We start from the raw sequence: 15,449 nt of genomic DNA on the forward strand, positions 1-15,449 counted from the left end.
TATACATATATATTTTTGTATATATTGTATGTAAATTCCTATAAAAAAAAAACAATTCATAATGATAAATAAAAAATAAAGCACAAAAAAAAATATTTTTGTCGGGTGTCAGTAAAGCTTAAACTAAGCAATATAAATTCTTTGCATTGCCGGTTAGGTAGTTGTTTTATACATACGTGTAGTGTACACATCAAAATACAAATTCTTGGCATGCGTATATAATATTTTATTAGATAAGACAGATTCGAATTTAAACACGGGAGAATGCTACAGTCGAGTTTCCCGACTATCAGATACCCGTTACTCAGCTAGTGTGCATGCGAACGCGAAATTCCATAATTTTTCTGTTATATCGATAGATATATGGCAATAAAATGACAAAAAATTTTAAAATTGTTCCAGTGTGGGCATGACCGGTTCGAAAATTATGAAACAAATTTCGAAAAAGTGTCAAAAGTATGGGTGTGGCATTTGTATGTGATTTATGGGCGTTAGAGTGGGCGTGGCTCAACAATCATGCGCTGCGTTTTTGTCTCTAGAATCTGTATGCTGAATCTCAAACTTCTAGCTTTAATGGTTCCTTAGAGCTCGGCGTTCATACGGACAGACGGAAATGGCTAGATCTACTCGGCTATAGATCCTAATGAAATGAAAATGAAAATATATACTTTATATAGTCGGAAGTATAACAAATCTAGTATACCCTTTCACTCTACTAGTAACGGGCATAAAACTATCCAATAAAACCGAAAGAATAATTTTTCTAGAGTTTTTTTTTGTATTTATTACATGGTAATCCAATAAGAAAAGTACCTATTAAATTTAAATATAAATACTGTTTATGCAGATATATTGCATTCTTTTGTAATTTAGTCTTTAGACGTGAAATTTCTACATCTGGGTACCAGGAAAATTTTTTTTTTTTTATTTTGGGAACAGGTATCTGAGAAACTAGAAAAGAACGGACGGATGGAAATGGTTTGAGGGAGGTAGAGGTATGCCAGCTGGAAAGCAACGGATTTTCAGATTGCTCACGATCGCTCTAGCGATATTTTCTATATATACCATAGGTATGGAGTGATTTAAATGTCTTCTCGTGTTCACTAATAGAATATAAACTAACAAAAAAGTCTTTACAGTCTTTATAGAAAAAATAAATAAAGAAGAGAGAATAGTCATGTTCCCCGACAAAATGTGAAAAAATATCAACACATTTATCAAATGTGTGGGCGTGGCAGTTTGGGCGGTTTGTGGACCTTAGAAAGAGTAGGTGTGGCATCATGGGTCTATGTATCTAGAATCTGTATGCTTAATCTCAACTTGCTAGTTTTTATAGTTGATGAGATCTCGATGTTCATATGAACGTACAGACGCCCCTGGCTATTCATATTTTTTAAACATATTTTTATCTCTCTCGCACGCCTCTAGTTGCGTAACGGTTCCTTTAATACTATACATCAGGAGTATGTACATAGTACATAAACTGACAAATAGTATCCAACAATATACAAAGTTAAAACACTCATAAGCATACAAATGTACAATTCAACATTGTAAATATAAGTACATGTCATTAGTGTCTCCTGTCTATTACCAAATATGATAATTTAAATAAACAAAACTTCAAAGCTAAGTACCAAAGGACGGATGTTATAACAAAGATTTATGTAGAAACCAAAGGGTAACACATATCAATTTTTAGTAACTGTAAATGATCTGCTGCGATTAAATATTTTTATAGAAATATAACCCGTTCCAATATCTTGAAATATAAATGTCATACTATTTCGATTTTTATGTAAAATCGTGACGTAGGCAAGTCTATTGTCTTACTGAAGAAAAATTGTGATTGTTACACAAATATTTACAAAATCCCACAAAAATAATGTCCACTTTTTTTAACACGTCCTTTAATAAAGGGTTTTCAATCGTTTTCTTATAATTCTAGAATTTACTTTATAATAATAACAGTAAAGAACAAATTAGAACATTCTGGTCTTAAGGGCGTAATTCGGACAGCATTTGTTAATAGTTCTGTGCTGGTATAGTTGGGCGTTAGGTTTCGCAAAGATCAAAGAAAAGCTTAGGTATATATGAGGAGAGGTCTACACTTAGCGGCATATGCATATGCACTCATTCATTATTTAACGACTTTTATTGCTAAAGTTTTTATTTTTATCGACGTGCATGGTGAGTTTCTTAACAATGTTTTAATTAAAGTAAATTAAATATGTATATTTTAATTACGTACGTTTGAATGCCCATTTAGAAGTTTAGAGTTGGATTAGCTTTTGTTTTGAATGTAGTTGTAGAAGATAGTTTAGTAGAAATCAGAGAAAAGGTAGTAAGCATACAGAACTTGATGCAGAGCAGAAGACACTTTTAGCCCGATGTTGTTGTTGTAGTTGAATTTTGTAGTTTAAATTAGTAACTGAAGCATCTATTGATGGTGATCGATTTATTAATTTTTGTTGAAATTATAGTTGTTTTAGCATTTGATTCGTTTCAGTAATATTAAGTAAGGATTTATTTTTAATATTATTTTAAGTTGCCGTAAATCATTTGATTTTTTATTTGAATACTATTCTTTTATTGCAATCATTGATTATACTTACACACAGTTTCAGAGAACAAAAATTTTAAAAATTTATATGTAACTAAATATAAAGACAGATATCTGTCTACGAGACTATTTTATCGGTGCAAGAGTTTAAGGTCCTATACAATTTTACTATTGCGTTATTATTTTGTTGTTACGTTCTACTTTGTTGTTGTCTAAATTTAAGTTCAATTCATCATCAATTCATCAATTTGCTTTTTAAAAAAGTAAAGTAAAACACATATTTCATAACACTTAGATCAGTGTTCGACCTTGCGAGTATAATTGCTGGTTAGTTTTAATATTACATTTATGTAGAGCTTGTTGATATTTTATTGCAACTGTCAATTACACCTCAGTCTCTCGTATTGGTTCCGCCAGCTTTAAATTACAAAAATTAATAACAAATATCTCATAATTACTTTTGAAACAAACTATAATCAAAATTTAAAACGGATCAATCAATAATTGTAGAATATTAAAAAATGATCAAGTAAACTGGTATATATGTATATACATAAATATGAAAGTATGATGCGTAGAAAAAGATTTGTGTCAGATCATAGATTTATTATCTCTATGGCTATTCATAAAACATTTTACTGTTTGTTTTTCATTTGGTTAAGAGATGCACTAATTTATTAGATCATTTATATACTCATACACATAGAACTTTTAACAGCGGTGTATAGCAACTGGATATTTTGACTTTCATGTACTTTTTAAATTATCGCAATTTTTCAAATAATGCCTATCCTTTAACTATATTTCAATTTTAATATAATTATACATTTCGGGTCTACCTGAAAACCGTTGTTTTTGTTAATTAATATAACTTTATTAGTTTATTTCAGAGTTCTTTTTATTAAGTTTATAGTAAGCATTTCGTTATCTTAACCAAAAAAAAGCTGTACATGTGTTCTTTGCGATGAAGTAGAGAAGTAGAAACTTGAGTACGAGTAAGTTGAGATACTCAGTTTGCATGCAAAACTGCATAGTGCACCTAATAAAAAAAACTATATCAGGAACGCAATGCCAAAAAAAAAAACACTTATGCGAAATAATTCGATTTGCTACATCTTTTATTGACTATTATAAGCTTACATCCAGCATATAATAGTCGTGTATTTGTCGATCTGTTGGGATGAATAAATTGTTTTTTTTTTTTTGTATAACCAATCATTTTGAAACTGCTAAATCCAAAACTTCTATAAACTGGTCTGAAAATAACGACTAAAAAATTTTACACGATATAAGAAATTACTTTTAATATGCTGTGGGTATTTACATAACCATAATTTGTTTCACTTGCTTATCAGTTTTTTGACTCTGTGCACCAGACAGTCGAAGAATATCTTTGCATTTTATGTTATCGTATAAAGATACAAGATACAAATAAGAAGCGTTATTTTTTTTCTTCTTTCATACTTCCTATAACCTTTACCAAGAAAAAAAAACGTCTTGACCATGTCCTTTTAAATGGTTGGAGGAATGATATGTTCAGAAATTTCCTGCGATTTACTATAAGACTATAATCCCACCCAACTTATTGATTTAAAAAAAAAAATAATAAAAATTCTAACACTGTTGAAAGGGGACATTCACAAAACCAAGGAATAGATTTTTTAGGTCTTCCGAAATAAGTGGATGTATTAAAGAAAATGAGTACCATGTACCATATCGGACAACTTTTTTCGTTGGGTTGTTATGTAACCAAATATAGCGATAATTAAGGCTGTAAATAATATATATATCAAGAATTGATTTCGCATCTTAAAATGAAAAAATGTTTAGACATGAGACCGAAATCACACGCTAGACTTCTTAATATACGCAGTCCGGTTTGGAGTGGTTCATATTTTTTTGGAAAGCAAACCGTATCATTTAACAGAGCACCGACTGATTTTGTAAACGAATTAGTTGCAGAAAAAATTAACTACTTTTTTACGGTGACAAAGGTTTAATACTTTGTGTGCATGAGTTTGCAATAACAATAAGCCCATTTCTACATAAAACGGTCTATGGAACGGTTAATTGAATTTAAAGTTCTTATTATAAGAAATAAAAGAATAAATATAAAAGAAGATGGTTTTAATTTAATTGTCTAAATACTGATTCCCACCGAAACTTCGTTTCAGCAACGAACAGGTTTGCAAACCAACCGTAAGCCTATCATAAATACTAAACATTCAAGCAACAAACCTAACCGAAGCTTAACTAATATGGGTTTACAGCCCTGCTGGTATTTGCTAAAATAAAATTCATTTTACATAGCACCTCGGTATATTTCATTATTTGTTAGCAAAAATATTTCAAAATATTAAATAGGCAAACGAAGACTTATCTGAGACATATATAAAAATAAAACATTCCGACAAAAAAAAAAACAGCAAGTCAATCTGGTCATTATGATCTTTTTTTGTTGTTCGTAAGTATTTGAGATATTTTGTTAGCCTCGAAACTATGCAGTAAGCTTTGCCCACTTTGAAACTGTGTCCTTTCCAGAATGGTAGATACATCTTTCTTTTCATACTGAGCAAGAGAAATGGTGAAAATACGTTAAAATAAAATTATATAGCACATATGTATTTACAGTAAGAAAAAAATTTAAGAGCCCACAGTTTTCTGTAAATTATATATAAAAAGCATTTTTTCAGAGACTACTCCGACTCGGATGACAATAAATACATATTAACACAATAAGTTATCATTGATGTCAGGGTGCACTCGAAATAAAAAAAAAAAAATTTTAAAAAAACTATAAAATTTAGAGATGATTTTGGTTTTTGATATAACAAAACACTGTCTAGCTGCCAATACATAAAATCATAGACAATTCTTACCGGTACTGAAATCTGGTCGTTAGTTGAGTTTGCACGTGATTTTCAATTGCAATTAATGATGGGAGTGACGATAGTCATACGTACAAAGAAAATAAGTTAATTTTTGTAGGTTTATTAATTTTTTTTGTTTTTATATTTAATATAGTTTTCCAATTATTTTTTTATAGTAATTTATGTTGTAGGTTGAATCAATGGGGAATGGATAAGCAATAATTATATTAAATTGACGAAAAATATTGAAATAATATTAGATGGTTTAAGTAACATTTTTTGCATGGTGTTTATGTTGATTGTGGTTCTTGTTTTGCAAATATATATGCGCTCATAAACTCTTACATTCGGCATTACAAATACTAACGTTGTGAGGTTGAGTATTCCGATAAACGTCAATCATTATATGATTAATAGCAATTAGGGATGATTAATTATTTCCAAATATTTAGCCACAGATTAAAAAAAATGATCAACACATGAAACCAACAACATACACCCCGGACGATTAAATAATAATTAAACTAATAGCGTTAATACCACCATGAGTGAATAAAATAAGCAAAGGGGACTATGGAGTAGGAGTTTTCCGTGTTCCAATTTTCACTTCCCAAAGGTTTTCATGAAATTGAATTGTCCTTTGTTATTATTCAAAATTCTCTTTAATGAAAAACTCATGAAAACTTTCCCTCTGGAATTCAGCTGATTGATTTCAATTCTCTTACAAAGAAAATTAACTTCACATGCGAATGATATTTTTTCACTTTTTATGTTGTTTAATTTGTCTTTAATAATGAAATAAATATAGCATTTAATATATAGAGATGTTCGCACGTGACCTAAGCACTGGACTTTATTTTTCGACTTCGACTGAGATTTAAAAATGTTTATAAACAAGTATTATATTATATTATATCAAATTTTGTTTTGTTAAAAATTAATTCGCGAATAATTATCTCCAAGTGAATATTGGAACAGGGGCGCTTGTTTATCGACTTTGTAACACCAGTATTTTCCATTTAATTAAAAGTAAAAATATTTTATGTAACGTTTTATTAAACACGCGAAATAACAATAATACGTAGTAGATAAATAACTTGCATATGTTAAAGTGATAAACATGGAAAAACAGTTTCCTAAGGGAAACTGCCTAACGGATTCATGCCTCGATAGTATTTTAAATTATATGTTTAAAAAAGGAATTAAAAATTTTTTAACGAAAAAACTTTTGCTTATGTGCGGTCGTGTCAGCTTTTTATAAAACAAGCCAGAGAACCCTTGGGTTTCAACTCTCACGACAATTAATCATTTGTGGAAGTGCGAATTAGAAATTTAAAAATCTTTTGGGTATATCAATAGAAATGACCGTATTGGTCACTATTAAACATCATAACATAATCTAATCAAACAAAATAAAAACAGTTTTTAAAAGTGAAGTAAACTTGGTCAGTGTATGCGTCACTAGAATAGAAACTTGGTCAGTGTATGCGTCACTAGAATCTCCATGCGTAATATAAACTTTTATAGTTCCTAAGATCACAGCGTTCATACGGACAGACCAGATCGACTTGGGTTGTGTTTCAGAGATCAAGAAAATAAAAGGGAAGGGGTCTTCTGAAGGGATCCAGTGAGCTGTGCAATTTTATCTGCTGCTTCTGCATAAATAAGCAATTTAGCTTCCTACCCATATCACTTTGGGCTAAGCGTTCTGCTGTTTGATTTGCAATAAAATACTCTACATTCTGAAACCGTCACTATTTAAATAGTCGTTTTATTTAAAAAGCAGCTAAGAAAAAAAGGATACTGCTAAGGAACCGGAATTTGGTAATAATGTCATAGCCATAGTCCACAGAAAGTTTACACCCGTTACCTAACAAAAGAGAGTGCGACTGAGATCTATATATGCAAATATGCCACCTTTATGGCTTTTCATTCCTTTACTTTATAGACTGTGGTACGCAATAAAATTTGAATTTATCAAAAACTTAAAGTGAACGAGGACAAAATAGTTTGGACATTTCAATAAAAGGGAAGTTAATATAACAAAACATTATTTAAAAATGTGGGCAAGACAGTCTTGGATAGTCTGTGAGGGTGGGAATTTTTTTTCAATAAAACCACAACAATAATGTGTTACTGATATGGTATATATGTTATATAAAACCGATATATCGACGTTAACACGAACGACTAGTTACTTTATTAAAAATATATACACCTTATGGGTAATTTTCCCATTTTCACTTAGTTCGCAGTTTCAGAAATCTTAAAAAAAACGCCTTATGTTGCACAGGATCTAAAAAATGTTCTGACCGTGAACCAGTTCAATAGCTGTTGTCGTTAAAAAGTAATTAAAACTATAATTTATTAACTTAATTAATTCTAATTTAAATTGAATTATACCAAATTACAAATAATTTTTCACCGACATATTGAACGAAGTCGTTCAGAAAATGTGGACGCGTAAAAACTAGCTTTTCTAGACTTCTCCTAAACAAAAGTTACTCTTGAGCTTGAGCTGTTAATAAAAAGTGTTTAAGTTTCATATAAAAGACAAAAGGACTTTCATTTTAAAAGCACACCCTCTTTTTATTTTCAAAACGTTATTTCTCACACTTTGACTCCCCCTTCTCCTGTGTTATTCAGTTACTTATTTAAAAATTCTTGATATGTATATATACTTTCATGCAAGTATTTTGATTTTCTTATTAATATCTGCATGTGAAAATATTTGAGTCAGACAATTTAGCTGAGTAATGGTGTAGAGCAAAATGTTATTCTGGATTCGTTAAAAAATATTTAACAGGTAGCAGGAATGTATAAAGTATAAACATTTCAAGATCACTGTCTAAGTTGATCCGGCCATGCCCGTCTGTCCGCTGTGAACTCGGAAACTAAAAACGACTGCATTTTAAGAGAAACCCTGCTGATTTTTAATGCCAGACGTAGGGAAAATTAAGTTTCAGAAGACACTCTAATTCTTGCAAAAACTCTGGTCCAGCACATTTGAAAAAATTTTTATTATTATTTTTTTTTAAATTTCTATCGATATGCCACACTGAGTCAAGGAACTTATAACTAAACCCTTTAACTGACAAGGAAACTTTAGCGTTATTTTACTTCATATACTAAAACAAAATTTACTTAAAAACAAGGCAAGCCGAAAGTTATACTTATAGGGTAGCGTTAATTAAACATAAACTGGTTTATAACGAATAAGTAAAATGTATAAATATCAACAACAAAGCCATGGCTTCTTTTCAGATTGTCTGATTTAATTCTTATGGCAGCTACATGATATTGATATGATATTGATTTTGATAAAATTAAAACCGAAAATATAAGCTCATGTATAACTAAATTAGAATGCATTATTATCGAAAACAACGAAGATAAGATTTTTTGTAAAAATTGAATTTTTTCCGACTATTTGTACGGGATTTTTATAGTGCTCCGATCCAGCCCGATCCTACTAATATAGTGCCCGAAATAGATGGAAGACTTTCGGAAAGTTTTATGCCTTAACGCTAAGACTATTTTGCGATTAAACATACGCAAAGGAACGGACAGCTCATTGACTCGGCTGTTGATATTGATCAAGAATATATATACTTTATATGGTCGCAAACGTCTCTGTCACTGTCATGCAAACTCCACATTAAAATCATATATATAACAATATATAAACATTTCAGTGAACTTAATTTTAAAGAGTATAATCCGAATCATTTAATGTCGTAGTTCTCTAATTAGAAGCCATCAGTAGATCCTTTAAATAAGTATGCAAGAGACTTATAGATTACGGAATATAGTCATATGAAAGATACCAGTATTATAAGGAAAGAAAAGAAAGAAACCCCTGGCAAAAGTATTCCAACTTTATATTTAGATTGAGCTAGGATATATATATAAAAATATATATATATATATATATATATATAGTTATATATATATATATATATATATATATATATATATAGTTATATATATTTATATATATATAGTTATATATATTTATATAACTAATGGCAATGTATACAGTGTATAAAATCAGAAATAGTTTGCTAAAGTAAATATAGTAATGATCAATGAGAAAACATTACAAAACAGGAGAAAAAAATAGGCGTTGAATTCTGGGCTTCTGTGTTGTTTATCCATTTAGAAATCGGAATCAGTTTAAAATGTTCTGAGCTTAATATTGCAGTAAAAAAGCTAATTTACGTGAAACAGATTAAAACTCGGTAGACGAAAACTGAAAGGACAGATAGAGAGCTAGAAAAATGTTAGGAACAAAGATAGAGGCATTCTGGCTGTATTTTACACCAATGTTGTTGTTATTTTTCAAAATCAGTACAGAACAATTTTTAATCTACAAAAGTTATGTAGGTAGATGCATGAATGAGCTACCTACCTACCTTTTGAACGATAAATTGGAGCTCGGCTTGCCGAGTAATTTAATTTGTTTAAGGTGTGTGAATCTATACTCGCTTTAAATTTTCTAATTTAAGTGAATGTATGTCAAGTTCGAAATATACATATTGACACTAATACAATGATGCAGATAAATTATAATTTAGGCCGCAAACTGAATTTTAAGTCCCCATACATGCGATCGATTTCGCGTAGTTGGAATATGTCCGAAATTATTATAAATCGAACATATCTTTAATTTAAAATAAAATGATTGGTATGAAACCGTTTTATAAGCACATATATTGTTATATACGTGAATATATCATATGTTCTATGTCATACTAAGGTATACTATTTTTGTCATTGTCTAAATAAAACTGATATATATTAAAAAACTATATATATGTATAAAAAAAAAATATATATATATTATATATATAAAAACTATATATATATATATAACTATATAAAAACTATATATATATATATATATAATACATATACCTATTTACATATACAATTAATAATATACATATTATACATATACTTATTTACATATTCATATACATATACAATTAATAATATACATATTATACATATACATACATTCATATAATGTTTATATAAAATATATATATTTAATTGTATATGTATGTATATGTATTATATATAGAATAATATAGTGTACTATATAGTAGGTAGGTATATATATGTATATATATATATATATATAATATTTTATTATATTTATATTATATTATATTATTATTTAATAATTAATTATATCATTATATCATATAAAATATCAATGTAATAAATGTGAATAATGAATAGAAATAGAAATTTATAAAAATATATCACAACAACATAAAAAAGTCATTATTTAAACAAATTGATATATAACTGTTGATCCTTTTAGGTAATTATTGTTTAGTTCTAGTTTCTTAAGACAAGTTGATGTTGTTGTTGAATTGACACTTACTTGTGTTTGCAAGCGAGTTAGACCACGAATCCATAGAATTTGACCAGCCCTAGGCTTTTTATCAGAATCAATTGAATCAAAGCGTTCCTCACCCAGATTCATACCATCTGTGTACTCCTCGGGATGTCCGCGACCCCACCTAAAATATAAGGATATAAATAAATAAATATATTATTTTGTGTAACTTGATAACGTATGACCAACATAAGAATAAAAAAAGAGAGAATGCTATAGTCGAGTTCCTTGACTATCAGATTCCATATGGCCAGAAAATAATATATTGAAACGTGTTGACATGACAGTTTTGAGCGACTTGTGGGCTTTGGAAGGGGCGCGGCTAAAATGTTTTGCTGTACTGATAGATAACCAAGACAAATAAACTTCAATCAAACTTTGTTGTAACATTTTGTAATATTATTTTTACATATATTTTGTCAAGGGCGTCGCCAGGCCATCAGCCAGCAGGGGGCAGATAGTAGAATTCATATTCATAGTGTAAATAAACAACGGGAAGTTACGTGATAGGCAGCAAATTATAAAATTTCTTGAACATTCCTTTTAGGTCCAGAGAAGGGCAGCTGCCAACCATACAAACACTTTATTGCAGACCGATCGCTATATGGCAGCTATATGATATAGTAGCCCGATATGACTAATTAATTATACCCGTTAGGCGAGAGTAAAAGAATTACCAGATTTGTTGAAAAGTATTTAACAGGCAGAAGGAAACTTTTCAGACCATATTAAGTATATATATTCTTGATCAGGACCATCATTTTAGAACAGAAACCACTCTTCAAAGACGAGAACTGAACGCATTTAATCAATTGGACAGCCACAGAGCCATATTAAAAAAAAAAAGTGTATTTAGTATACCGACCGATATTGGCAAGACAAGTGGGGGTGTGGTTGTTTTGGTCAGAAATATATATACTTTATATTGTCGGAAGCGCTTCCTCTACGAGTAAAAGGTATAATTATCATATATGATAAAACTACAGGTTAATAAACCCTTTACTATTCATAGAATACTTAAAAGAAACAATTCTGGCAATAGAAAGACGCATATCCTACGATATAAAGTTAATTGTATGTTATTGATACTGATCACTAGCCATGTCGATATTTCCATAATGATAAGTAGGCAAACTATAAAAATGTTCTATTTATGGGCTACAATAAACATGTCACCGGACAGCATAAGTGGCAACTACAGATAAGTACGATTGCAGCGGCCTATTGCCGAAGTGTCAAGAGATATGACCATGCGGGAGGTGATTAGCGCGGTCATAGTCCTCAAACATAGATTTAAGAATAAAACTTAGCTGCATTTACCAACGCAGACTGCGGCGTCTTACAAGCGCTGCATTATATAATTATATGATAAGAACCTATGTAAGAATGAATAAAAGGCGACGCCCTCGCAGCAGCGAGTCAGTTGGATTCAAACACCCGAATTGAACTCATTAAGTGTACGCACAAGTTTATAATGTGAACATTTTCGTCCTTTCGAGAAATTCTGTTGTTTTCCTCCACCAGTGGTAAGAAACACAGAAGAAAAAACCAGCGCTTCACAGTAAAAAGAGCAAGGTTATTCGAGTGATTCTGTTGTTTCCACCACCAGTGGTAAGAAATACAGAATAAAAGACCACGCCTTAAAGTACTAGGACCATAAGGTGAAACATTGTGTTTGCTTTTGCTTGGATGATCCATCAGCTGTGAGTCGAGGCACAGCTAGGTCAACTGGGCGACCAATCAAAAAATACTCCAACGGATCACGCCAAAGAATACAAGCAGAAAGCACAAAAAAGTCACAGTGTTTGTTTTCCCAAGATGTTGTCGGAAAGAACTGTGAAATTGATGCAAGAACAAGGAGAGCTGCAGAACAAAATACTGCAAGCCATCAAGGAAAAGGCATCTATACCAGCAATAGAAGTATTGGTAGTCCGATTTCCAACAAGTATGACACAGAACTGCCTTTGATCAAGATGAGGCAGACATTCTGCAATCTAAAGTTGCCGCACTGGTACTTCAAATGAAGTTGGAACAGTTCAAAAGTTCTAACTACGACGTGCCAGAACTCCCAAAAGTGGACCTTCCAACATTCAATGGAAATGCGAAGGAATGGCCATCATTTAACGAGCTAATAGACAACAGAAAGGATCTCAGCAACACAAGGAAGCTGGGATATTTAAGAGCCTGCTTAAAGGAGAAGCTCAAATGGTGGTTAGCCATTTGAAAACGGGATAAGCGGTTAGCTATACAGCAGCGTGGGAGCTTATCTGCAAACGCTATGAGAATAGCAGAAAAATGTTCTCCCAACACTTCAACAAATTAATGGAATTGGAGTGCTTGCTGCCCCATGATGAGAAAAATTTAAGAAAGTTTTTGGATACTGCGACTGAGAGCATATTCATCATAAAGGAAAAAGGAAAAATAGAAAGCTCTGCTGACGTAATTTTAGCAGAAATTTTCGCCAGAAGCCTTACAGCTGTATGAACAGCATGTAAAAAAGGCAAGAGCTATACAGACCTTGCAAGACGTACTGGAGTTTATTGAGCAACAATACAACTCAATGCCATTACCAAAAATACCGCTCAGCTTGCTACAAGAAAAGTGCAAGTTAGATCGTGTGCCTTTTGCTCTAAGGATGGCCACGATATGATAAAGTGTCTCAAATTCAAAGCACAATCAATCGAAAAAAGAAAAGAATTCGTTCAAAAGAACAGTATGTGCTTAAGATGCTTTGGAAAGCATAATGCTATCGACTGCAGAAAGGAAATTACATGCAATCGATGCTCCAAAGGGCACAACAGCCTTCTTCATGAAGACACAAAACGCAGTATCAAAAGCAATGACCTCAAGCAAGGCCAAGACACACTATTGGCTACAGCTGTTTTAGTGAAAAACAAAGCTGGAGGTTACAACGAGTTGAGGGCGCTTATTGATGGTGGATCCCAGAAGACGCTGATTTCAGAGGAAGCAGCACAAATATTAAGGATTCCCAGAATAAGGAGTACTATAGAGGTCGAAGGTATCTCCCAGACTACTCAATTATCAAAAAATTGCGTCAAAAAAAATATTCCAAGCAGCTTCAAAACATCAAGCAGAACAGCCAAGCAGAATTGACATGGTGATAGGTGTGGATCTATTTCCCCTGATTATGATGGAGAAAATAAAAACCGTGAATGGAATATTGGGACAAAAAACCAGCTTTGGATGGATTGTGTCCGGAAATATAACTCGAGCAGCAAAGCAAAAAAATATAAGTGCCACTACAACAATAAATCTAAAGGACCTGGAACGCTTTTGGGAATTGGAAGATGAAGCCGATGAGACGATTAAAGACAATGCAGAATGAAACAACTGTCACCAACGAGGAAGGCAGATTTGTGGTTGCAATTCCATTCCACAAAGAGGCATCGCCAAATAAAGGTTGCTGAGAAAAACCAAGAATACCAATATATCCTATGGAGAGATGATCCAAAATTGCCGATCAGTGAGTTTAAGTTAACAACCGTAACTTATGGCACATCGGCAGCACCTTTCTTATCAGTCCGATGTCTACGAGAGTTGGCAGATCTCTTTTGCCAAGGGGATAGCGTCTTACCAGAAAAAATGAGAGACGACTACTGGCCGTATATATATATATATATATAATTTTGGGTGTGCACGACACACCATTTTCTAAAAAAAACAGATGAGGTTAGTAAGATGTACACTAGTGGGCATAAGTATTTGGACAATAAATATTTTCAATATATTTGTTTGTAACTCATTGTTTACTTAAAGCAAAATTGTTTAATAATTTTAGTAAATAGGTAGACTATCGTAGTTAAATTAGGTAACATAAACATATGGATAACTTCATTGTTGATTTAACAAAAATTACTTTCTTACAAATTAGCAGTGGCATAAGTATTTGGACAAATTATTTAAATGTTATAAATTGAAAAAAAAGTCAACTACAAAATTATGATAAATTAATAAAAAATATAGCCTCCCTTAGCGTCTATCACCTTTTGCAGACGTTTTGGTACAGACTGTACCAAGCTGTGGATATAATCTATTGAAATATCCTTCCATAAGGTTTGAATTTCCAAAATCGTTTCTTCGCGACTTCTAGATAAGTTTGCACTCCTTTTTCTTTTTAAATATGACCAGAGGTTTTCTATTATGTTGAGGTCTGGACTTTGAGGTGGCCAATCTAATGTGTTTATGCCAACATCTTTCAGAAACTTCGTAATCAGTTTGGCCTTATGACAGGGAGCATTATCCTGCTGGAGTATGAAGGACTCTCCAATCAATTTATCACCAGAGGGGAATGCATAATTATTAAGGACATCTAAATATTTTCTTTGATTCATGGTTCCATCAACAGGAACCAAATCTCCCAAGCCAGTGAAGGCTACACATCCCCAAAATCCCCAGTTCCTCTGTTTTCACCATGTTTAACAAATTTATAACTGAAATAAATTGTGATACGTAGTATCACGTTATCAAGAACCATTTGATCTAAAATACATAAGTCAAAATTTTATATTCTTCGAACCAGAGATCAATGCGAAGTAATTAAATGTGATGTCTAAATACTTTTGCCACCGCCCAAATCGTTGTCTGT

General features: G+C 31.6%; 1 protein-coding gene across 11 annotated transcripts in view, besides 7 other annotated features; it reads right to left on the reverse strand.

The window, feature by feature from the left end:
* The window catches only part of PMCA (plasma membrane calcium ATPase), a 30,725-nt gene that overhangs the window by 3,901 nt on the left and 11,375 nt on the right, over positions 1 to 15,449 (reverse strand). For 8 of the 11 annotated variants that reach the window (NM_001201585.2, NM_001201586.2, NM_166755.6 and 5 more), the window contains one exon: positions 10,829 to 10,967. In NM_001201585.2, coding sequence (NP_001188514.1) covers positions 10,829 to 10,967 — 139 coding nt within the window. Of the gene's footprint in view, positions 1 to 2,576; positions 2,981 to 5,442; positions 5,455 to 10,828; positions 10,968 to 15,449 lie in introns of those variants that run through there. The other 3 variants (NM_001201587.2, NM_001201588.2, NM_001014687.4) reach the window with 2 other exon arrangements.
* Positions 248 to 679: a mobile genetic element.
* Positions 1,189 to 1,373: a mobile genetic element.
* Positions 6,950 to 7,005: a mobile genetic element.
* Positions 11,043 to 11,087: a mobile genetic element.
* Positions 11,517 to 11,600: a mobile genetic element.
* Positions 11,962 to 14,459: a mobile genetic element.
* Positions 14,548 to 15,449: part of a mobile genetic element that runs on past the window's edge.

The sequence above is a fragment of the Drosophila melanogaster genome, chromosome 4 (assembly GCF_000001215.4).
Source record: "Drosophila melanogaster chromosome 4".
NCBI classification, from domain to species: Eukaryota; Metazoa; Arthropoda; class Insecta; order Diptera; family Drosophilidae; genus Drosophila; species Drosophila melanogaster.